Source organism: Maylandia zebra, linkage group LG15 (assembly GCF_041146795.1).
Source record: "Maylandia zebra isolate NMK-2024a linkage group LG15, Mzebra_GT3a, whole genome shotgun sequence".
Taxonomy (NCBI): Eukaryota; Metazoa; Chordata; class Actinopteri; order Cichliformes; family Cichlidae; genus Maylandia; species Maylandia zebra.
Window position 1 is genome coordinate 6,879,249 of NC_135181.1, and position 26,586 is coordinate 6,905,834.

At 39.3% G+C, this 26,586-nt stretch overlaps 1 protein-coding gene across 1 annotated transcript in view; it reads left to right on the forward strand.

The window, feature by feature from the left end:
- Positions 1-729: 729 nt before the first annotated feature.
- Positions 730-26,586, forward strand: part of nkain2 (sodium/potassium transporting ATPase interacting 2) — a 107,996-nt gene continuing 82,139 nt past the window's right edge. The window contains exon 1 of the mRNA XM_024805210.2: positions 730-2,139. Coding sequence (XP_024660978.1) covers positions 2,086-2,139 — 54 coding nt within the window. The 5' untranslated portion in view covers positions 730-2,085. The remainder of the gene's footprint in view (positions 2,140-26,586) is intronic.

Below are 26,586 nucleotides of genomic sequence, written 5' to 3' on the forward strand. Positions count from 1 at the left end.
CTATTTTACAGGATAGACAATATAAACATATTTAAAATTAAAGGAATTGAAATGTCTTTCATGTCTAGTGTAACTGTGATGCACTCTGTAAACTGCTGAGTATGCAGGTTAAAGGTTGGGAATAGGTAATGTGAAGGACAGACAGTAAACAGTTTAAACTGAACGCTGCACCCTTACATCACTTAGCACACACTAAGATACTGTTTGCTTTGCGCTGTTTGCTACACTTAAACTGTTACCAGTGTAGTCTGATATTTGCTATGCTGTTTGCATTTAAACTGTGCTTTTGCTTTTTTGATCATTGCGGCAGTTATTAGAAAGATGATTTAAAGTAACTTAAATTAACTGACCATCTTAAGTATTGTAAGTAAGTATTTGTCTCCGACCAGGCCCATCCCTTTATGACCACAGTGCACCCATCTCTTGATGGCTGCTTCCAACAGGACAAATCATCATGCCACTAAGCTCAAATCATTTCAAACTGCAGCTTCAAGTCATGGATGTGCAGCAGGTCTGTGATGCTATCATGTCAATCCAGACCCAATCTGATGAACGTTTTCAGCACCTTTTTGAATCTGTGGAGAATTAAGGTAGTACTAAAAGCAAGAGAGAGGCCAACCTGGTAATAACTACGTGTACTTAATTAATGGCAAGTGAAAGTTTTTCCAATCCTGTTCGCTTTTATTTTGAAAATCCCCACCGGAACAGCACCACTGTACCGAGGTATTTGACTTGACAGATGGCAGGCGGGAGACGCTCCTCTCTCGGCTGTCTCTCTCGGTCCGTTGGTCCATCTCGGTTCTCATTGTCTCCCCTGTTCACTCCTTGAAGACAACCCCGAGACGACCAACTAAACTTAGCCGTTTTTTCCCGCTCACACCACACACTATGCTTTACGTTTGGAGACTTACCTCGACCTGAAAATTTACCCCTTCCCTCTGTGTATGAAATTTGCTCTTCTGTTTTCTTGTTTTTGTTTTTAAAAAAAAAACATTGTATAAACGCGTTGGCAGTAACGGAGACAGCACCGACTGAAACAACCACCGGCTGACGGGCTTGACAAGACAGCAGTTGTGCCATGGATCTGATGGGGAGATGAACCGAAGGAGGAGGAGGACTCATTAGCCAAAAAGCGCCCCCCGAAATCAGCTTCCAGCGGCTGTTGACACCTCACAACATTTTTATCAATGACCGTTTTCTCACTGGATAAAACACCACAGCTATCGGAAGATATAAGACAGGTTTGGGACCTACGTGTTGGAGATTTGAAATAAATATATAAATAAATAAAACGCGGTTTTTGGTGAAGGATGTTGCCGCTACATGTCCGTTACTTCCCCTGAGAGGAGAGGAGCTCGCCTGTGTGAAAAGAGGCAGGGACCACTTTCGCTTGTTTTCTCCACCCTACAACAAATTAGGCTGTTTCACTCACACGAATGCAAGTGGCTCTTAATCGGATTACTAAACGAGGGATTTAATCTGGAGGGGAATACATCCATCTAATCTCACCGTCTCTCTTTCCCCCCCAGCCCTTCAGTGTCTTTAAGTGGCTGCTGCTGGTGTGCTGGACTGTGTCACTTCCAGTGTGCTCAGCGTTGTGATGATGATGGTGATGATGATGCGACTAATCGAGGTGATCGCAGGTGATGTCTGGACAAGTGCAAACTGTGTAGAAATCACTGGAAAGTCGCTGTAACCTCTGCTGGATGAATGAATGAAGGAGCTGGATCTGACTTCGTTTGTGTCACATGTATTGAAATGCAGCTGATTTAGCAGGCTACTAAAGTGCCCTCAGTTGCTGAGGCTTGGAGAGGGTTTATCTACATATCCAGCTCTGTGGACTTGAATCATCCCCCTCCCCAAAGGACGTACTGTTACGGGCTTTAGTAGTTGCCTTTCATTCCCTTCAGCTCCAGAGAGTACAAGGGGGGAGCTGGTACCCTGTCCTCTGAGCCCGAGAAGGGAGTGCTTCTACCTGGGCTGGAGGCCAGCCAGACGGCCCTTTGGGAGCTTTTGGATTTTGAAGGAGAGATCTTGGGGAGTTTCTGCTCCACGTGGACCTCCAGAGAGAGCCAGGAGGACATCATGGGGTGCTGCAGTGGCAGGTGCACCTTGGCCTTCATCTGTGGCATGCAGCTGGTGAGTGTTTACGTTACTATTGATCCTGTAAGGGGAGGAAAGTCTGGGTTAAATCTTTGAAAAGCTCCACAAACAGACAGGTTCTGATGGGAAAGAAGAAAAAAAGGCATCTTTATCTGGAGGTGGAGCAGGAGGAGAGGTGGGTGGCTGGAGAGAGGGAGAGATGGATTACTCAAAGGTCACATTTCAGAAGTTAATAAAAGGTCATGATACAAGGAATGATGTTGAATGACGAATATGAGGACTGAATAGATGAATACTGTTGCCTGGAGCTCTGGGGCTGTACTAAGAGTCCATATAGAGGGATTGATGGAGGTGGAGAGTGATAGATTGAGGCACTGTAGAGAAACGAGGTATGGGTGGATGGCAGATGGATAGATATATGAAGCAGGTACATGTAAAGCAAAGAAGGTAAAAACCCATTATAAGGTTGCAGCATCAGACGCTGCCATTCTGTGTCTGTCTGTCTCCCGGTGTATCTCTCTTTTACACCATCTGTGTCAGTGGAAACTGGTGCCAGGCAAGACAACTGGGAGGAGGGATGGTCTGTAGGTGTGTATGTGTGCATACATGTGAGGAAGTGTGAGGAGCAGCACAAACAGTTTTATTAGTTCTGTCTTGTAGCTTCTGCATAATATGAGGAAATTTTTTCCCAGGAGCAGAACGATGTAATGAAGCAGCAAGAGCTGCCAAATGGTTTAATGTGGGTGACCTGCTGGTAGATCATGACATTTCTTATTAAAGAGGCAAAGTGGATAACATTTTTTTAGGTAGCATGTGAATAAACATTGTTGGAATTCAGTTAACGTTTTTTGTTTTGTTTTTTTAAATTAAATTTGATTAGATTTTCAGGCTTTTTTAGCCTTGTTTTGGTTAGTTTGTGACAAGCTTGTTGCTACCTTGGTTTCTGTATACCACTATATAAAGTCACTACACATAAATCTCCTGTAAACTACCTGTGGAAACCCAGCTTTTGCATTTTATTTTGTCTTTTATCATTTTGTAGTTTTATATCTGTGTGTGTGTGTGTGTGTGTGTGTGTGTGTGTGTGTGTGTGTACAAGAATACAGTCTATTTGCCCAACCTTAGTTAGGAGGATACTATAGGAAATATAAATATAGGCTGTTGTTTCTTCAGTAAGGCCGTTCCACTGTTTGCATCGCATCTCTTTCAATAAAGTTGAGCGATATGTAAACATTTTTCCACTTGGTGTTATTGCAAGCATCTCTTGTACCTACGGCATCTGTGTTACTCTTGGCAGCTTAAAGGTATTTATTGTGAATTTCCAAGCGAAACAGTTAAATCCTACTTCTGGTTCCTCCCTTTATTCACAAAGGGTCGCCACAACAGGTAGCTGTGCAGCTTTGATTTGGCAGATTTTTACATTGGATGCCCTTCCAGACCACCGAGGGCTGGTGTCAGGAAGGGCATTAAGAACGTGAACAAACTTTATGTTGTAAGTGACTGAGTGCTGTGTTGTGGTGAAGAGATAATCAGGAATTTCTAGTAGGACCTGGCTGTACGTTCCAATACCAATTTGTACTAGGGTTGACTCGATAATAGAATTTCAATATCAATACCAATGCCCAAGACAATACTTGATACTTGATGCCACTTTTGAAACCAAAGGCAATGTTTTGACCCAGTAGTGCAACTGTAGAAGTGAAGACTCGATCAAAATCTTGAAAAAGTTAACTTGTTAATTTTCAACTAATTTCCCCAATTATAAATTTGATTTAACAACATAAGTATTTAGGATTAATTTTAGAGATTTTACTTATTTTATAAATTATTTAGACAATTTCACTACAGACCATGAAGTTAAAATGTATTTTATATATGTATTACTCATAATAAACCTAGGGTACAACCAACAGCATAATACCTACCATATGTAAGTAACTTAATTGTTGTAGAAGAAGAGCATTAAAGAAAATTTAAAGATAAACTTTGGATGAAGTGTGGTATTCGTTCTGCTGCAAGAAATATTCATCTTTTATCTGGCTACAGTCCACAAGCTGCTGCATTAATGGTTTCAGATGCATAATGTGGCCATTGGGCAATTGCTAACAGTTAAACAGGTAGCACCAACATGTGTACTGGCTAGGTTAACATTCACAATACTTGTTTAATAATTCAGTGCTGTAAAACGGGAGCTTTACTGACCTCTGAAATTCCTCCTAAAATGTTGTTCACTCTTATGAACGTTAACTACTTGAAGGGGCTGCATGGATGACTGTGCGTGAAGATCGGCTGGAGGAGGCAAAGACGGCACTGTTTGTATAGAAACAGTTCCAAAAAGGACAGCAGGACACATCTAAAACATTTAAACACTTGCTTGTTAAAATGCTGCTGCTTGGTGGTGAAAGTTCAGTTTTGGAGATTGTAATTAAAAAATGTTCCTTTAAGAATAAGACAAAAAGAAACGCTGTTTCTAATGGCTCCCTTTTAAGTCCTCAAACAGACTTTTTAAGCTGAGAGCATGCCTTTAATTGATCCCCAGTTGTGGGAAAGTAGATGCCTTTACTTTTCTTTCTAATACTGTTATATTTAAGCTGCTCATTCTAGCTACATTTTATACTAAAGGATTATTATTGCTACTGTACATAGTAGCTATAAGACTAACAGCCACAGCAGAGCAATAATTCCAGGCAAAGATTCTCCAGACGCTAACCCGGGGAAATAAAGGAAATCATTCCCTTTAGGCAAAGCGGTACCACTCATCACAGAATAAATCCTGCATTTTCTAAAGATTTATGAAATGTTGCTGTTAGAGGATCTCGCTGTGGAGCTTTTGTCTGCCACGTGTATGGTAGCCAAAGACAGGCTATGATATAGAATGGGACAGTGAACACGCATGTGAACAGAAATGCATAAACATGAGGTGAAACGCTTTGGCTGTTGCAGCCTTTGCAGTCATGTACAGTGACTGTGTGCAAAAGTAAAAAGCTATTGTGATGATGAATAGGAAGCTGTTAGCGGCAGCACGAAGCACTCTGTTTTCAATACAAAAGGAAAATATAGAGAAAAAAAACCTATCCAATTTACCATAAAGATATTATGTGCATGACCCTCTTTGAGCGAGCGTGTGCTTGTAGGCCTATTGTGCTGTGAAATAGGACGTTGCTCTGCTCGTTTCCATTCAAATAAAGACAGTTCTGTAAGTGAACACGCCCGCAGCAGAATGCCGATGAGTTTACCAAATGCGGTGCACACACTGTACGCGAAGAAACACACCACTGTGCTGTAAATGGGGATGCTGTGTATTTCCCTGTGTGAAATAAAGGCCACGAGTGACTCTGTGTGTGTGTGAGAGAGAGAGAGAGAGAGAGAGAGTGCTTGTGAATGAGATGCTGTCACAGAGATAGTCATTGTATCTAATGCGGTGGAACTAATGCTATGCCATAGTCAACAACATGTTTTGCTCTGTTAACCGTTGTAATAGCTAAGCCAGCTGATGAGCTGGAGGTCTAACACTACTGTATGTTTCAGCTTGGCCATGCACGGTTAGCATCTGCAGCTATTGGAGCAGAGGGCTCGTGAAGCATCACAAAAAGTGCTCATTTCCACTCTTCAAAGACATACATGTGAAGATATTTCATTCCTGCGGTTCCCTCACCAGAAGGCACGCTGCTCTCAGTCCTCTCTGCTGTGAGTTAACCACATTGACCACAGATTAAAGACAGCCTCTTACCCTGCCTCAGACGCCCCCCTGTTAGAAGTAATTGTTTTTGCTAAGTGAGCCTCCGCCTAATTGGGGAGCTTGTAGAGTAGGAAGCAGCACTGGTCCAACCCAGTATCACGGCAAAACATGTAATAGACACAGCGCTCCACCATGTCTTTTTCACGCTTTGCCTCTCCAAAGTGTAAAAAAAAAACAGTGGACCGGCATCTGTTGCAAGTTTTGGTGCAATATCGGGTTGACTGGTCAGTGTGTCTTATGCAGGGGAACTGATGTCTTATGTAACTCCTAGCAGCAGTTTTTCCCCCTGCTTCATTAGCTAGGTTAATTGCTAAAAGCTGATGTCGCCACACCTGAGCAGAGATCAATGATCCAGGTTGGAGATATGTCTACTTCACAGCTGACGTCAAAGCGTGCAGAGTTTAATTGATTCTATCAGCCAAATGTATATATTTGCCTGATTGTTTTCATTGGTCTTGCTTTTATTAGTAATGTGTAATTTAATGTCAGCAGTTAGTTCAAAGAAAAAAGTGTGCTGCTTTTCTGATAGCGCTCGGTGCCAGTCTAAATCTTTTTCTTTCTTTTCCTCACAGCCACACTTAGTAAGTAAAGCTAAAGGGACTATTGACTTTGGGGGATTGAATAAATGGTTATATTCTCAGTGAATCAAGCAACCTCTAAAGAAAAAAAACGTAAAATGTAATTACGTCCAAGGTGATGGCTTCATATCCCTTGATTTGGCTGCGCCCCCCCCCCCCCCCCCCCCCCACCATCCGTACACCACCATCACCAAGCTGAACTGTCAGTAGAAGACAGGGAGAATCGATGCTGTTGTGTTGTTTACACCAAATTCTGACCCCACCATCTGAGTATTATAGAAGAAACAAAGATTCATCAAACCAGGCAGCATTTTTCCAGTCTTTTAATGTCCAATTCAAATATGGTGTAGCCTCGATTTCCTGTTCTTAGCTGTCAGGAGTGGCCGCAGGTGTGGTCTTCTGCTTCTGTGGCCAGCTATTTCAAGATTCAATGTATTGTGCACATTTAGAGATGCTCTTCAGCATACCTTGGTTGTAACAAGTAGTTATTTGAATTACTGTACCCTTACTGTCAGAGCGAAACAGTCTGGCCATTCTCTTCTGAAGGCAAGTCATTTTTTTCCTCCCAGTCAACTGACACTCGTTGGATATTTCCTCTTTTTTGGACAATTTTCTGTAAACCCTAGAGACGGTTATATGAGAAAATCCCAGCAGAGCGGCGGTTTCTGAAATAGAGTAGCCAGTCTGGCACCAACAAGTCACTTCAATCACCTTTCTTCCCTATTCGAGTTGAACTTCAGCAGGTCCTCTTCAACGTGTCCACATGCCTAAATGTCTAGAGTTGGTGCCAAATGACTGGCTAATTGTATATTTGTATTAACAAGTAGCTGAACATGTGTATCTAATAATGTGGCTGTTGAGTGCAGATTTATTCTAAAGACAAAAGTGGTTTTGTCGTCTCTAGTGACTAAAAAAATGAGCAAATGAGAGACTTTCTCAAAATAAAGTCTTGTTGACTATAAAAGTGGCGTCCTAATGAGCCCATAGCAACAGCGTTGTCATGTTGTATTACATGCATAAAGTTTCATGGTGCTGTGAGCAAGCTGTGTTATAAGAGGAAGATCATACAGCTGAATTGAACAAAACAGCCATAGAGTACACACACACACAAACATAAACACACAGATACATGCCATGCCACTGGTGACTCACTGCCTGTGGCGATGGTTCAGGTCTATGTTGCTATAACAGCCCACAGCAACCATCAGCTGCTGCCACAGAAGTGATGACTAAATTATCTAAGGGCGTGACGGGTAACAGGACTGCAACCGTGGCCTCCCACCATTGGCTGGTTCAGTCGAGCTTTTGAAGTCTGCCGGTGGGTGTTAATGTTGATGGAACGGTAATTATGTTGTTGATGTGTACGTTAATTGAATTGAGGTAATGGAGTAAAATGATGGGCTTGTAATTCAGTGTAGTGCACAATTATAGTGAGATAATAACTGGTAATCCAGAGAAATGTAATTGATCTCTCAGACTGTCACAACAGGAGAACATTAACCTAAAATAAATTTTCCCAGAAACTGAGGTAAGTGCTTTTTCTTAAAAAAAAATCTCTTTTACACGACTGGAATTGCAGATACTAAGGCACATACCAAGAATATTTGACTTTGATCTCCTGGCAAACTAAAGTTATTTTCATGTCTCCTTTATGAGGCTGTGGGACAGTAAGCGTTCAGCGCTTTCAAAGCTGAGCTGTGCGTCCCAGCACCTTAGAATTAAACAGCAACAAAGAGCAAGACATCAGACATAAAATATTTAATTGGAATTAAAATGTTGATTGTTGAAAGTTGATGTCGCTCTGTGTGCTACAGCACCAGATTAGGGTTTGCTGCAGCATTCATTTCTTGTCTTTTTTACAGTAGTTATTGTAGTACTGGTATATTTTTTATCATCTTTTTCATTTTTAATCACAATTTGATTTTGATAACATCTCTGGAGTGGGTGGCGCTCATAGGGATCATTTTCTGTGGAAGAAAAGTCATATGATGCATGAAATACCCATTTTAGCTTGCTGCCAACAACACCCATTTCATTTGAAGTTTTTTTTTGAAACATTTGACCAGACACACATGTATTTTTGTGTAATTTTGCAACTACAGTTTTATATGGAATGAGGTTATGCAGAGAATGACTGTAGGCTATCAGAGGCAGTGTTTATCTTACTGTGACAGTACAATCATGTGACATTTCCACCACTGAGGGACATACTGAATAATTTACCTTTTAGAAGCTGCAAAATGGATGCAGAAATGGTATCTCAGCATGTGCACCACATGTTTGAAAAAAAAAAAAGACTTTGTAACCATCAAAACTCAGAAACTAGTACTTAACCAAGATGTTTTGGGAGTTTAATAGAACTCATTTTATCTTGAAGCTGGCTTAATAACTTCAGCAGAACTGGTTTGTAGATTGATATAAACAGTCAATATCAATTCAGCATTGCAATTTGGCAAAAATGTTCTCCCACTCAGTTTGATTGTATCGTATATCCCATTTTTTTTTATTAGTGATCTTTAGTTGCAACTATTTTGTAGTGTGCACCATCTCCCGCTGTTGGTTTTTTTCAGCATTTTAAAGAAAATCCACTTTTAGAATGGGTTGAGTTTTCAAAGTGAACAGAGCTCTGCTCTTTGGCAACAAACAATCTTCAGACCTCCTTCCTCATCGCAGCAACTCAGCGAGATAAAAAGGCTTTCCTATCCTTTATGTACAACACTGCTTTCAACAAAGGCCACACACAATCTCAGCTCTGAGTCTATAGATTTTCTGTCGCTCTTTCTTTTTCACACTCTCTAATTTGTCAGTCTCCCTTGCCCCAGGTCTCCATCTTTTTATATATGCCCACCCTCTGTGTGTATGTCTTTCTGGCCATTTCATTTCTTTATCTCCACCTCCTCTCGCTGTCTGGCTCTGCTTGCAAGAATGCGGCCATCACACCTTGGCCAGGGACTTGACTGACAGCTCATTCACTGTATTTCAATAGTCTGAACACAAAGTAAGTCTTCACTCACTGATCTGATGAGGTAGTTTCAGTGTGCCAAATCAGTCCCACACTGAATCTCAGTCTTTGTAGATCAATCCAAGCTGCATCTGTATTGCTCATACATTCATGAATGATAGTGTCATATTCTGTGATTTTCTGTTCTGTGATTTTCTGTGAAGGTATGCTGTGTGCAAAAGGTTACGTTTTAGGCTTAAAACTTTACTTTTTGATAAAACTGACAGTTAGGTCTGAATCAGGTGACCCTGAACCTTACCTTAGTTATGCTGCAATAGGCCTAGGCTGATAGTGGCTTCCCATGATGCACTAAGGGTTTCATCTCCACTCACTCCTTACACAGCATCATGACACAGGGTGTACCTCCTTTCACATCACTCTACATTTAATAATTATTCATTATTATTTCTGGCTTGGCTCTTTTCCACAGTGTGTCTTTTGTCCTGTCTTCCTCCCCTCATTCCCCGAGTGGCAACAGCAGATGGCTGTCGCCCCCCTGGAGGTTTCTTCCTATTATGAGGGAGTTTTTCCTTCCCACTCTTGCCAAGTCCTTGCTCATAGGGGATTGTGTGATTGTTGGGGTTTTCTCTGTATTATTGCAGGGTCTTTACCTTTTAATATGAGGTGCCTTGAGGAGACTGTTGTTGTTATTTGGCACAATATAATGAAAAATAAAATTGAATTGAACTGAATTAACAAAGAGTGACATATTTCTAAACTCTTTTGATAGGGTATCGAGTATGTCAATAGGTTTTTGCTCTTTCTAATCTACTGAGTGGTCAGTTCCATGTTGTGTATGCAAAGTCTGATTGAGTGCATTGTTTGAAGTCACACACTTGAACTAGCAGATTATTACCAGATACATAACAACTAGGGGTGCAACAATACTCGTATCGATATTGAACCGTTCGATACAGTGCTTTCGGTTGTATCGAACAATACAAAATTTTTTATTTATTTTATCAACTTTTCTTCTGACGATGCTGTCTGTGTTTTGCGCTCAGTGGATCTGCGTTGGACTACTCCACCTAGGCTGCACTGTCAGTGCAGATCCACTGAGCGCAGCGCAAGCTAGCAAGACAGAAGCTAAGCTCGTTGCAACATGGCAAATTGAACCTCCCCCACCCTCATTCAGATGTGGCGTTTGGAACTATTTTGGTTTTCATGTGAAGAATGACCCTGATCGAATCGAACCGAACCGTGAATTTTGTGTATCGTTGCACCCCTAATAATAACCTATATAAGCTATCCCAGTCCAATTAATGTGCAGACAGTATAATGAAGGTACAGACAGGAAAACAATAGATCAGTCAACCAGTACTAAGAAATAGTGCGTATATTGTGAGTATTTTTTGCAACCGTGCCGAAGTAATTTTTCTGCTGTAAGACTTACATCTGCAGTAACTGAACTCTCCCAGCATAATTACACTGCTACTGACAGTCAACCTCACTAACAGATTTCAGGGCACTCTGCACTGTGGTGTGATACAAATTATCTTAGGTCAGACAATGGATCAGCTCTGTTCAAGCAGATATTTTTAATTACTCAGTTAGAACCTCCGCCTCCTATACAGCCAAACGCTAACACCCAGCATATCTACCTCTCCCTTTCTTTGTTTCCAGCATTGATCTTCACATTTGTGCTTACTTGCATCCACCAAATGCCTAATTGTTTTAAAGGCTCATCCTTTAGACACCAAATGACCGCTTAAGCTATGAAGAAATAACTTTAAGGCGGAAGCAAGGTGGCCTGTTGTAACACTGCAGTAGTTCCAGCAGAATTCCAGCAGGCTCACCACCGCCTTCTTCAATACAGTAATAAATAATACTTTTTGTACTAGTGTAGTACTTCTATAGTATATATGTACTATAGTATATCTGTTTTTTTTGCTTCATTCTTTACTGACCTATTCAACTGTCTCTCCACTCAGTTGTAGTCTGAGGTTGATGAGCTCCACATTCTTGAGCTGTAGCTAACAACAGGTAGCAACAGAGTCCCTTCACAACAGGAAGGTTTTGGGTTCAAATTCACTGCCTGACTCTGGCCTTTTTGAGTTTTCTCCATGTTCCTGGGTGGGTTTTTGTTCTCAGGTACTCAGTACTCACAAAGGAATGCATTCTAAATTATCCATAGGTGTGAGCGTGAGTGAATGGTTGTCTGTCTCTTTGTGTTAGCCCTGTGAAATATCCAGGGTATCGTGGTACCTGGTCTGTGACCCAGGGTTTTGCGTTTTGGGAATGTTTAAGTTTTTTCTAGTTTGTTATCTTTATTTTAGTTATTATTTTGTATTTGTTGTTATTCAGTATTTCATTATTAAGTGTTCCCTGTCCTCTTGTTTCTGGATTCCTGTTAGTTATTTGTCTGTTCCCCCAGTCTTGTTTCTGTGTCTGTTTGCTTCCTCTGTTTTCTCTTGGTCCCCTGCTCTTGCTCTGTGTCCCTGGTCTCTCACCTTCGTATTGTGTCTTCTAGTCTTGTGTCTGTCTCCTCCCTCCATTCCCCTTATTTTGTCGGTCTGAATCTTATTAGTAGATGCAGATTAGGCACCCTGTGACTAACTTAGTTATTGTATTTGGTAATTCAGCAATAAAGCCGCATTCATGTCCAGTTTTGCCTTTGTACGCTGCATCTTTGGGTCCATTCCTAACTGCCTTACACAGGGTGTACCCTGCCTCTTCTCCTATGACAGCTGGGCTAGGCCCCACCCCCCCTGCAATTCTAAATTGGATAAGCAGTTGAGAAAATGGATGGATGCAGCACCATACTTACATTTTACTGAAGTTGTCAAAATGAATGTGAAATTTTAACTTCTGGAATTTTAGTGCTGTGAAAATTAGAAAGAAAGTAATTTTACTCAAGTGGTGAGCACCTGGACTATAATTTTCTATTTGGTTGTTAATGTGGGACAAATTTTTGTGGAGCCATTCATTAGCCAAAGATGTCTATTAAATAGCTGTCACCAAACAGCACATCATTTTGCAAAATTTGTTTAGTTCATTAAGGTTTGGACTAACACCAAATGAAAAATGTGTGGGTGCTCTGTGGTGGTCTACCACTCATCTCTTTGCTTATGTTGATTTAAGGGAAGAAGTCTCGTGGACAACATAAAAGAGCCTTTTAATGTTTTATTTACATGTTTCTTTTTGATAAATATTTTCTGAAAGGTTGAAACATGTCGCCCTGCTTTCTGTCTAGATTCTAAGCTAAAGCTACTACATCTACTAGTTTACTGAATAGCAAATATTTTAAACATTATTAAAACTTAGTTCACGAGATGCAGACTCACTCAGCATGTATAGCAAGAAGAAAGTGTGGATTATACTCTGTATGTTACAGTTGCAGACACAGACAGCTGCAGGCATCACAGAGGCGTAGTCCTTCCTGTTATACTTCTTTGAAGTCCACTTGAAGTCTTCTCGAAGAGCGACTGTGTAGTTGGTGCATTGTACTTTAGTGCCCGTCTCCCCAGACAACTCTACGCAGTTATACAAACAGAGCAGCATGAATCACTCGGACACAAGTGGACCCTAGCAGCTTCAGAGAAACTATAACACCTCTGAAAGTATCTGTAGTCATACTTAAATCTTCTGGAAGGATGTACTACTTAGGCACACCTGTGTTTTGAGCTAAATCCTAACACTAATATCAGCACAAAAACAATGCGTAGATACTGTTTTAAACAGGCCTTAGCATGTTAAGCATCTTGCTTTAGAAGGCTTTGCTGGATTTCTAAATTAAAGTTGAAGACTGTATTAATTGCCAGATTTAGATGAGAGTCTAATACTAGTAGACCTGTGGGAGCAAGGTGCAGCCACAGACTGCGAATACATCACACAGGCACAAATTCCTGCCAGTTATTGTTAAATAACATTCAGGTGATGAGTCCTGATGATGCTGAAATTTAATGTCGTCGTCATGTCCGATGTTCAATAGCCACTTGATGTAAAGTGTTTCTAAAAGAAATCGAAAGAAACACTTTCTCAGTCATAGAGCTGGACAAAAACATATAAACAGAATTATTGCAAAATAACTTTGTCCAATAAAGAAGCAGAGCAGCAAACTGTGTCGAAAGCATGTTTCCACAAATGGCAGGTGACATCACGGATCACAGCGCCATTCTCACACAGTGCACAGCTCATTGTTTAGCCGCACAATGCAAGATGTTGGAGTCTCAAGCAATTTTTCCTGCAACATGCCTTATGACAAAAAACAAAGCAACAGCCTACTTTATTGTGAAAGTCATTATGCCAGTGAGCACAGTCGAAAATGTTGGATTTTAGCTGCTTAATAAAGCAAGTGACTCTCATAACCAACTGGCCATAAACATTTCTAGCGACTTGTTCATGGTATACTCCACCTCTCACCCTACGACAGCTGGAGTAAGCTTGATTTATATTGAGATATAAAGTTGTTGTCATGGTAATTTTTAACAATTTATTTTAAACTGTTCTTTTTTTATGGTGAAATGGGTTAATGTACAGCATACACCTTTAATAAATTAATAAAAGTTTGAATTTATTTTGGATTTTGTGTAATCCATACAGGATCTAATATATATATACACTGTGACTGATGTTTGGTTAAATGTCCCTCAGAAAGTTGCACCTCAACCAGAGATTTTTGGTTGCCATCAACAAGCTTCTGCCACAATTCTGGCTGGATATTTGAGCACTCTTCTTGGCAGGATTGGTGGAGTTCATTTAAATTGATTGGTTTCCTAGCACAGACCCAGCTTTTCAATAGGATTGAGGTCAGAGCTTTGGGAAGGCCATTCCAGAAGCTCTCTGTTAAAATAAAACTAGCATAAAATGACAGAGTTTTCATTTCTTTTACATGAGCAGAGTTACAAATTCAGCAGGGGAATAAATAAATATTTCTCCCACACTATGCTGTGAAATCATTCCACCCTGACCGGTGGTAACATTAAGAAAAAGAACAGCTAAAAAAAAAATGATTAAAATTACCATGACATTCATGACCAAGATGCATGGATGTAAACTTCTGACCAAAACTGTTTGTAAATATACATATGAAAAAAATGTTATTGTAAAAAGCAGGGTTCTTCTCTTAGTTGTGAACACAACATGTCTTGGAGGCTTAAAAAAGGAGTGCAACACAATGATAGTGTATCAACTCACGTTGTCATCATAACAAAGTCTGTGAAAGTGTGAAAGAATGGCATCAGTAAAGAGTGATTTTTTTTTTGTTCGACTTAGAAAAGCTGACTCAATCTATATTCCTGCACAGCTCAGTGGAGGCTTTAAATTGAACTCTTACACAGTTGGATTGTTTGTTCTATATTCTTACTGATACTGACACGCATATTGTGAAATCACAGCTGCAAACCAAAACTGAAATCCACTGTGTGGTGGGTTTGTTGTGTACGTTCATGTGGCAGCATGCTGTACTATAGCACAAAATGTTTTCTGCTGGCATCGTTAAAAACACGTGACAGGAAAAAGTACACAGGCTCTCTGATTGGTGGATTCAAATTCAGCAGCTCCCAGGCTGACCTAGAAACTTACTTCTCTCTCCCTGTGCATTTTTTTGCTGATTTTTTCATTTAACAAGTATATTTGAGGGACCCTCAGCATGTTCAGCATTTTTTCAGCTGTCCATTTTGCTTTTCCAATTTTTCTGTTTAACTTATTACTATTGTGCTAAATCATACTATTTCTGCTATTTTATAAGATTTGTGCAAAATATAGTATTTCTGCCAAATATAGTATTTCTGATTATTTATAGTTTTTCTACTAAATCATAGTACAGTATTTCTGCTTTTTATAGGATTTGTGCTAAAACATAGTATTTCTACTAAATGTAGTATTTATGCTTAATCATACTATTTCTGCTTTTCATAGAATTTGTGCCTAATATAGTATTTCTGCTAAATTACAGTATTTATGCTTTTTATACTATTTGTGCTAAAACATAGTATTTCTACTAAATGTAGTATTTATGCTTAATCATACTATTTCTGCTTTTTATAGGATTTGTGCCTAATATAGTATTTCTGCTTTTTATAGGATTTTTGCTCAAACATAGTATTTCTACTAAATGTAGTATTTATGCTTAATCATACTATTTCTGCTTTTTATGGGATTTGTGCCTAATATAGTATTTCTGCTTTTTATAGGATTTTTGCTCAAACATAGTATTTCTACTAAATGTAGTGTTTATGCTTAATCATAGTATTTCTATATATTTCTGCCAGGTCCCCAGGCAGCCAATCCTCTGTGAGGACTGAGACATTCAAATTTTCATATCAGGGCCTGCACGGCTTCCCAGCCAATCATATATGTGTCCTGAGGCATTCAAATTTGCATATTGGGGCCTTCATGGCTTCTAAGCCAGCCAATCATATCTGAGGGCTGAGGAATTCAAATCCACAAATCAGGGCCTACACGGCTTCCCAGCCAGCCAATCATATCTGAGGTCTTCCGTTTCCTCTCTCGTCATATCTAAGCGACAGATGTACAGAGAGCAATGAAAATCGCAGTCAAAGTACACCAAAGTCCGCTGATTCAGCCAGTAGAAGAATTATGCTTCTAGTCCACCTAGTTTTTGAGTTACTCAACGTTTTGTAACTCCAAAAAACGGCGTTTTTCGCCTCTCACCGCGATCTAATTCTGACTCCTCATCAGCCTGTTTTTCAAAACGCCTGCTCTCTTTCCCAGTGGCGCAGTTGGTAATGACACGGGTCTGCAAGCCAAAGATCGTGGGTTCGATTCCACCTTGGTCAACATGTTTTTTTTTCCCTACAAATTAATACACTGTCACAGACCAGTAATTCATATTCATCATTTATTACAATTCTGCAAACTTTTATGATTTTACTAGCTTTTCTAATATGGACCTCACATTCTTGTTAACACTCCATGGCACAAATACTCTTCCCTTTAGGCTCTGTGTATGTGTGTGTGTGTGTGTGTATCAATATTTCTCCCATTTTAAAGTATTACTCCTCCATAATTGTATTTCTGTTAAATCAAAGTACTTTTATTACATCTTAGTACTTCTGCTCAATCATAGTATTTCTGCTAAATGATAGTATTTCTGCTACTTTTTGGTACTTGTGCAAAATACAGTATTTCTGCTAAATCATACTATTTCTACTATATTATATTTTTCTTTCTAAATATAACATTTCTGCTATATAATTGTATTTCTGCTATGTTATAATATTTGTGCTAAACCAGAGTATTTGTGCTGAAACATAGTATTTCTGCCAAATGATAGTATTTCTGTCACATTATAGTATTTGTGCTGAAACATAGAATTAATTTAAAATTACAATATTCATAGTTCATCACAGTGTCTCCTGTAAATCACAGTATTTCTGCTATGTTGTATTATTTTTCTAAATCATAGTGTTTCTGTAATGTTTAAGTATTTTTGGCTAAATATATTCTTTCTGTTATCTTATACTATTTCTCCTAAATTCTTGTATTTTTGAGAAGTTATGTTTCTGGTAAGTTACAATATTTCTGCTAAGTTCTGCTATGCTATTGTATTTCTGCCAAGTATTATGTTTCCTCTAAGATATTGCAGTTCTGCTAAATTATTACATTTTAGCAATGTTCCTTTGCTTCTGCAAAGTTTTTACAATTTCTGCAACTTTTCAGCTTTTTCAGCTACTTTTTGCATACAGCTTCAGCTTTAAGCATCCACACTGCATTTTCGCAGGAAATGCAAATTTTTCTAGTTTGGTTTGGTTTCTCTACTGTTGCGATGGAGAGGAAGACTGTCAGAGGTGCAAATTGGAGCTACAGCAATTTTACAAAGCTTTCAGATAAAACTGGATCATTTTAACTCTTTTGAATTTTTTGTTCCACTTTTCAAAATTTGAACGTTCCAAGCTGCAAGAAAAACCTCAGTTAACCATTTTAATTACAACGATTCAGATCTTCATCTAGTTTATGTTTTGTTTTTTTATTCAAAGGGAACACTGGAAATTCGTCATTATGAGCACTTAAGTTTGTGCATCGTTCAATATGCTAGATTTAGCTGTACATACAAGTACTAAAACAAAAGGGGTTGGTGGAAAAATAGACTTTCAGTGACACTACTTCAGATAAGGACAAAATGTATTTGCTGCTTTGGAGAGAAAGAAAAATATTATGTTCCTTATTTCTGGGGGTGTATTGTTTCAGGTATGTGTGTTTTAATTGTCACTTAATTTATCTAAAGAATTTATTAAAAGCAGATCAGAAAGAATAGAAATGAACAAATAATAAATAGATTTATTTGGCTAATTATTGCCCAGTATTAGTTATTTGCTATGAGTATCAGTATTCATATTAGTTGATGAGTTAAATTTTAAAAAGTAAAGAGACAGGAGCAAAACCTTCAAACATGTTATTGTGTGATTACACTGCATAGTCAGTCCACCAGAGGGGACTCCCCTGTTGGTAACTTGGGATGTGACGAACACAACAACCAGCTGATCCAAGCACATTCGAGTAGACTGTAAACAAGTACGTAAATCACTGCACATAACAAATTTTATGGAAATCTGCTTATGTTTGTGTGTCTGAAAGAAAGAAAATATTGGCTAGTATATCAGCATATCAGACCTTTAAATGACAAATATTGGTATTGGTCATAAAAATCCTGTATTGTTCATGTTTACTTTTGGTGTCTTTTTCAAACACATTAATAATTGCTCACAGTAAAAAACAGGTTTTCATCAGCAGTATTGAGATGTCTTTATTGAACAACCCTCTACGAGGCTCGACACAACATTTCATCTGGACTCAGGATTCTTGATTCCATAATATATTTTTAGCTCATTCCAGCCGAACATCTAATGAACTAAAATTAGCAACAGTTCATCTAAGCCGCTGCTGATCATTAACCAGTCACAACTGGCCAGAATTAGATGCTTTTTTCCAAAGTTCTTTGGTAATAAAAAATCATGTGGAGAGGAAAAAAGCTATTTGGTGGCACTTGAATATGACAAACCTAAAGTTGGAAACTGTACATCTCTTGGTGCTCCAATTATATATATATTTTGTACACGTTTGCCTCATTGATTTTTTTTTCTTGCTTGATTTAGCTTAATTGATGTAGCTTTTCTACTTGATGATTTGAGCCAGAGAATTTCATAGTCATCCAAGACAAAGAAACACTCCATCTGTGAGTCAGCTATTATTGTCTGTGGGGAGAATGATTGGAAACTCTCTAACTGAAAGTCCTTAGTGTGCACTGTTTCCCTTGAAACATACATTTTAATTCCAGGTTTTTCCTTTTTAAAACCAGAGGTGATTATTTCATACACAATACAAGAAAGACAGAGGCAATGTATCAAAGATAATGCGAGGAACAGCAAAGTTCACAGTGGCTCACTGCTGAGCACGAAACTAGTCTGCAATGATATTTATTCACATCACTCCTCGGCAAACAAATTAGTTCCTTTAGTGCATGAGGAAAAACAACAAATGGTGAATAATGTTTAGAATCCTTGAAAGCTTCCTTTAATGCAGAACATTAGCGAGTGCACTTATAGATCTAGATTTTCAAAGTAATTGTCCAAACCTTTCATCTTAAATTGCAGCTGTGGAAAACACCATGAAGGCCACTGCAGCCAGTTATATTGGATTGCTGTTGTTTCTTCAGAGCAATCTGGTGGCCAATTTCAATCTCCCTGCATCATACTCCTGAGTCCTGACCCTATCTTTGAAAATTGCCGCCGGTTTCATATCGACACTAAGCAGTGGCGAGCGAGAGGAAAGTGAGGCGACGACAGGCAACAAAGGTCATGTACTGGATTTGAGCGAGCGATATCACAGGCGGGCGTGCCTGCTGAGCTGCCAAGATCCGTATCGATGGCACTGGAAGCTGACCTTGTGCACGACCACCGCTGACGGATGAGCCGAGATGGTGTTTGGTCAGATACTGCAGCCTCAATATTTACACTCAGGCAGACAGACAGGCCGCCACAGACACTTGCTTCTCTGTGCTTCATTTTAAAGCGCTCCAAATTGTTGTGCTGCTGACTTTCTGCTCGTTGCTGCTCCGGGATCGTTATTTACCCCTCAAGGTGAAACGCTCCCCATTGTTCTCAGAGAACTCATATCCTGTTGATGTAGTTGTTGCTATTGTTGTTACCGTGAATCCTGATATTCCGCCTGCGCAGTCGTTTTGATCTTATTACATCAAAGGAGTGCTTGAATTATAATGGCGAGCGGCTGCAGAGCAATGCTTCCAGCTTCATTTCACATAATTATAATGTGGAGATACGACCGGTGTCAGATTAAGAACTGCTATTTGGAGAGAAAACAACCATATTTTCGGAGTGACATTGGTATTTGGTCGAGTCTAATGGATTTTGGGCGAAGTTGCTCTGCACAGAAGAAACTAGAGTTATCAGCGCTCAATATTTAGATGAAAAAAGGTAAAAAATCAGTTACAAGAAGGAAGTGATGAAAATTCAATTTAGCTGTTTTCTTCTTTCTACAGAAGCGAATTCTCTTTCTACCAACAATGTAACCATCCTTTCAACAGCAACAAACCTACTTCTGATAAAACATCTTGTTATATTGCCTGAAAGCTTTATCTTATCGGCTGCAGCTAAACCTCTGCTACGTCTTCTTTTATCATATTCACCATTTGTCTTTCCTCTGGTTTCTTATGCTGTTTCACTCTTTTCTTTCTCTGTGTCATTGTTGGCCTTGTTGTCTTGTAATTTTTCTCTCTGCGTCTCTCAATCTTTCTCTCAAGCTCACTCTCTCTTTTATTCTCCCTGTTGCTGCTCTGCAGAGTCTCCCGGGCCATTTGAGTTGCTCAGGGAGCTGTGAAAACGATGTCTGTGTGTCTTTGAGTCTGCATCCTGTAGGGACTGCCTTTGTGTGTGTGTGTGTGTGTGTGTGTGTGTGTGTGTGTGTGTGTTCACATGCAGGGACGGGGAGGTAGTGGAGCGTGTTAAGTCTTGCTGTAGAAGCCTTTCGACTGGGATAAGGAGCCAAGGGAGGAAGGAGGGAGAGCAGGAAGGAAGGATGGTTGGATAGATATATTCATAGTGGATAGATGAATGTTTGTGTGCATGGATCGATATTGGGATGGAGGGATTGAGATTTGGATGAATGAATAGATGTAGAGAGGGCAGAGAGAGAGATGAGTTGGGGCAGGAGGGGAAGAACAGATGATAACAAGAGAGGATGGATCGATGATGTATGGATACCCAAGATATATGGATGAACAGATGATTAAGGAATGAATAGACCTTTTAATAGTGCAGAGTTATTAGTAAAGACCATAGATGGCAGACAGAAAGCCAAATATGTTGTGCATTGACTTTGTTATAATGGAGCAGATACTGTCTGGAGACTCTAATAGTAATAAGGCTTACTAAACTTATATTTAAGAATAAAATCAAGCACTTTAAGGCCCTTCATGCTACTCTGTACACCCGACTAGATAATGTAATTAAATGTGAGTAATCAGTAAGTATTACTAAGAGCAGGGGTGGAGGAAATAAATAAAAGCAGTAATCAGAGTAGAAATATTATCATAGAATTAAAAGTCATGCAGTCAGGATTCCAATTAAAGACCGACTAGCAGGTTGGCAACCTCAGTAAATAAAATTATAAGAAAGTTAAACAATACCTAGATTATTCTGAAAAAAAGTTTATATATGCATTAAAAAAAACTCAGAGCTTGGTTCTCATGTTACACAAACTGAGTGCCAACTGGTAGGTGAGTGGTTGCTGGTTGTCACGATATTAGAATGTCAAATTCGATACTGATACCTATGAAAATACTAGATGCTCGATACCATTTTCGATACTATGGGGAAACTTTTGATCCCATTCTGTAAGAACAGAAGTAATGGCAAAGAAGTCACATCTTAACTTAGCTTAAACAAAATAAGTAGTCAGGATTGAGTTTAGAGGTTTTATTCGTTTTACAAAAAACAGATCATTACACACAGAGTGTAAAGGTAAAATAACACAATACCTAACGTCTAAATCATTTAATGAATGCAGCATTATGGAAAAGTTACTCTCATTGCGCTCACTGTGAAAAACCTCACAGCTGGCTTCAACAAAAAAAGAAACCCATTTTAATAAGTTAAGTAGAAAAGTTAACTTTTTCATCTCGTCCACATCTGCCTGCAGCCTGTTTCACTGTTCTCACTGCTTCACATCACTCTGCAGCTCTTCACATCCTCAGCTCTGCTCTGGATTTCACTCGTTATTTGCTCGGATTAGTTCTCCACACTCTGGACTCTGCTCAGTTCATCTACAGTTACCCCGCTGCTCTGCACAGCCAGCAATCTGCCAGGTTCTTCACGTGTCCGTAATCCGTTCTGTCACGGCACAAAATTCTAGCCGCGTGCAATAAGTATTCTGCTCTTATCTAACTGCAGCCCGCTAGGCATTATGTTAATGATAACAGACAGCTAAACTTGCTACCATGTAATTGCTAATAGTGAAATGGCTAATGTTACCACGTTCACTGGTCAGGTTAGCATTTATGATAATGGTTTAATACTTCAGTGTTGTTAAAATGGGAGCTTTACTGACTTTGGGAAATTCCTCCTAAAGTGTTCAGTGTTGTTACTTGTTAGTGAGGGGAGGGACTATGTGCCTGCCTGTCTTTGTATGTCATCGGGAGGAGGCAAGTTTACTCATTGGCTGTTGCTAATGAGTAAACTATCAGTGACCACAGCAGTCTGCTACTAACCAAAGCAGCCACAATGAGGTTTTTGGTGCAGGCCTCCTAACCGAGCTAATGTTGTGTTAGGAGATAACAAAAATGGCCATTTACTAATAACGCATGGCCTACAACCATACGTGATATCATAGAACATCATCTGAATTTTACTGTCTTTGTGCTGTATAATGTGTAGAACTTAATTAACTTTTTAACTTTTTATTTTCAAGAAAAACTAACCTGCAAGTTCATCTTTAAGCAAAAGTTCAGTGTTATGATCTAAATACAAGTCAAGGATATGTATCATTTTCCTACAGTAACTCTGTATTTTATATTATATTTAATATTATTAGTCCCAGGAAAATAAGTACCTGAAGTAATCGTATAAAAGAAGTGGTATAAAAAGTATTTGGCTCTGAATAAATAAATTAATGAATAAAAAGTTGAGCAGTGTGGTTACTTTAAATTCAGTCTCACACCCTCAACAGTAAAGCTTCGAGTTTCGAGTTTATGGTCAAAGTCACATGTGTTCAAATCTGATGTTGTATCAACCCATCTGCATACCCTAACCCAGGGGTGTCCAACTCCAGGCCTCAGGGGCCGGTGTCCTGCAGGTTTTAGATGTGTCTTTGATCCAACAAACTGATTTAAATTGCTAAATTACCTCCTCAACATGTCTTGAAGTTCTCCAGAGGCCTGGTAATGAACTAATCATTTGATTCAGGTGTGTTGACCCAGGGTTATATATAAAACCTGCAGGACACCAGCCCTTGAGGCCTGGAGTTGGACACCCCTGCCCTAACCTCTTCCACATGCAGGGTTTTGCTTTGATTTTGTCCTTTCTCTCTTTTTTTTTTTTCTTTTTTTTTTTTACCACAGCAGCATTCAACTGTATGCTCTTCATTATGTGATTTTTCTCTCGGCAGAAATCCTGAACAAAGCTGCAAGTCAAGCCTATATTAAAGGACCTTAAGAAAGTGAGGTGATATTAGAACTGCAGTCTTACAATCATCCTCTTACACTTTAGAGGGTTTGGATTAAGGAGAAGTGATCGCAGTGAGAAGCCACAACTATGGTGTTTCAAAACTGAACATGGGTGAAAGAATAAAGATTAGTTGATTCAACTTATTTGTCACTTTGCAGTGTTCTAGTGGTTTTCCAACGAAACTGCATTTTTGAGCAATTCTTTACTAATTAACTTCCTGCAATCTGAGTGTACAGGGTAAGCAGACATGTTCAACTGTCATGACTCATTTGTAAATGTCTAATATTTTATGTTGAGACTTTCCTTTAATGTAGTAACTGGCAGTTTTGAGCGAGTGAACTTTATCCACAAACAATAAAACCAAAGGTTGGAAATAAACTGGGCAAGGCCTCCTGGAAAAGATAGTTTTGACCTTAGCTGATCTGCTAATGTTTTACCATTATTTGATCACTGTAGACTTTGCTCAGGTTAAGAGGCTCGATGCACAGAAGAATCAGAGATCATAAACCTGCCTACATCTTTTGTGTCTTTTCATAGAATACGAGACTGCATACATTTTCACACACCCCCTGTTGTGGCACACACAGATCAGTAGTGATGCGGATTGTTCAGTTCTTGTGCAAATGAAGTATTAATCATTCAGTAATTCTAAATATACAATGAACACATCTCATATGACTTATGCAATACGTGTGCCACTGAGTGCACCCAGTGTTGATGGGAAGGAGGTGGTTGCTTTAGGCAACTAGAGAGAAGCATTAGAAGCATTAAGGCTTTTATCATAAAGAGAATATCACATAAATTCATTCAGAAAATCATGTAAATAAGAAGCTGTCTTAACAGGCAGTTTCACACAACAAAAGATCTTGCTCTTACTTGAGCTTTCTCCGAAGGGTGGCTGGTCTCTCTGTTAGAGATAGGCTGAGGGGCTCAGTCATCTGAGAGGGGTTTAGAGTAGACCTGCTACTCTTCCAAATCAAAAGGAGCCAGTTGAGGTAGTTTGGGCATGTGACTAGGATGCCTCGTGGAGACGGACTACCCCCACAACCAGGCTTTGGATAGGCTTAAAAAAATGGATGGGTGGATGGATGGATGGATGTGTTAATGGGTGGATGGGAGACTCATTTTAAGACAAAACCTCTGCCCATGTATTTTAGTGATGTTATCTCAGGGTTATTGCTAAATAGTAGAGGTGGGAATCACCATACATCCCACGATACGATATTATCACAATACTTAACGCACAATACGATATTATTGCAATTATTTAAAAATATTTTGCAATATTCAGATTCTGTACATAAAGGTAAACTTTATCAATATTCATTTTATCTAATAACAAAGTCTCGCACTTAGTCTTTCTCTCATTTCAGTCAGTTTTATTGTTGACAAACTGAATGGTTTGTATTACAGTCTAGTCCAACTTAACTGAATCCAACCATCTGGTGCAATTATAGCTATTCTGAACTATGCAATTTATGAAAACTATGCAGCCCCTTCAGCAACTGAAGAATTTGAAAGTAAATTAAAACAAAATATAATTTTACATTAAATAAAAAAGTTTTAAACTTAATTAAAATAAAACATGTCTTAAATTAAAATAAGTAAACTGTCATGTTTATTGCTGCCAAAAAAAAAGTTGAACACATTTGGACAGTGAAGGAATGTCAGGATTCTTGCTCAGAAAAAGGATCAACATGCTCTGAAGTCAGAGCATGTTCCAGTCCACAAAAACCTTTTTGTAACAAAATATCGATTTCTGCTGTCCCTGTATCGATACATTATTAGCAAACAAAATATCACGATACTACACAGTATCGATTTTTCCCCCCAGCCCTACTAAATAGCAATATCAGTCTAATGTCTGGGCCCAAACACCCCCCTGACCTAAAGTATAGCTGCATTGGGGTAAGCTCAGATGGGAAGTGGCCCTGTAACTGGGGGTGACTGAAGCCTAAGTGTTAAAGAACATAATGGAGTGGATGGGTGGATATTTCATACTAATTAACTAACATCTCATAGTTTAATCTTACTTATTATTATTTAATTAACACACCAGCTATACACAACTCTGATAGAAAAAAAAACCTTGTAAAAACTACTTTTCTGTTCCTTGTGATTCTCACATTTTTCAAATACTCAGGCATGCAGATTGGTTCCATTTTGACAAGCACTTTTGTGATTAAAAAACAGAAGCCAAAACATCATTTTGCATCACTGATTCTTGTTAGCCTCACTGTTTCTGTTGCATGAAAAAGAGCACAGAAGTTTTGACAGGGGCTGTCTTATCTGATATGGGTCACATGTTTACTGCTGCCTGCCAAGGTCTTCTATCACTTCTCCAAAAGCTGCCATTATTCTGATCTATAAATATGTTACTTTGCTCTTTGTTCTCTTTACACACAAATGAACACACACTGTCAGGCTGGGCACAGACTCATATCTATGCCCTACCCGGCATGTAAACACAGACATGCAGATGCAGTTTTTCTGTACTTTCCTCTGATATGATAACAGTAGGAATCCAGAGAGTCTTCACACATGACTCCTAAAGGCACAACAGAAGAACAGTTTTGATTCAGTTTTGAATCCCTTGAAGGAACAGAGAGGCGTAATGTGTGAGAGCAGTAAGAGCACAGCGTGTTACACTTTCATCTTTACCTGTAATCATTTTTTACCCTCCACCACTCAAAACCCTCCTCTTCCCTCTTCCTCTCTCTAAGTATGGATTGATTTAGTCTTATTACCTTACACACCTGCCCTTTGGTTTGGCTCCACTTGTCTCCTTTTCACATAGACACACACACATACCAACTACTGCCTTCTATTGCTCTTACTGTCATACCCACACATACACAAACACACTCAGACACAGTAATCAGATCCGCCAATCTCTTGTATTTTTGAATACGGCAGCTAAAGTGAGATACGGATACAGTGTCAGCTCGCAGCCCGGCTCCGTATCAGCATATCAGCCAAACTGCAGTCACGTCTCACCAAAATAGGAGCTCAGTGCGCTCTTGAATGTAACAGACATTATGGTGGCAGTAGTGTTCAGTGTCTCTGTGTGTGGGGGAGTCTTGTGTAGAGAGAAAATGTTAAATGACTCACATTACTGTTTTAGACCATCTTACATGTCAGAGTCACTTATACCCTCCCATCTTCCTGCCCTTAAACTTCAAGCATCGATGTAACGCCGCTGTGCTACATCGAAGTTTGCCAGAGACAAAGACAGTGCAGTCATTACTGAGTTGTGAAATGTGAGGAGTTCAGTCCTTTTCTCTATCCCCAGTGTTCGGTTGGATTGGATCTTGGAACTTCGGTTATGTGCTCTGGGTAAATTGGACAGCCTTTAGGGGTGCAGTCACAATCCCTGATGAACTGGATGTACCAGTTTTCCAGTTCTATACTGATACAGTACCAGCAGTTTATTGATCGGCTTCCATAATAATTTATTTTAAATGTTTATTATCTTGTCGGACTAGAGTAGAAGTGGGATGGCATTGCATTCGGCAGTTGCACAGC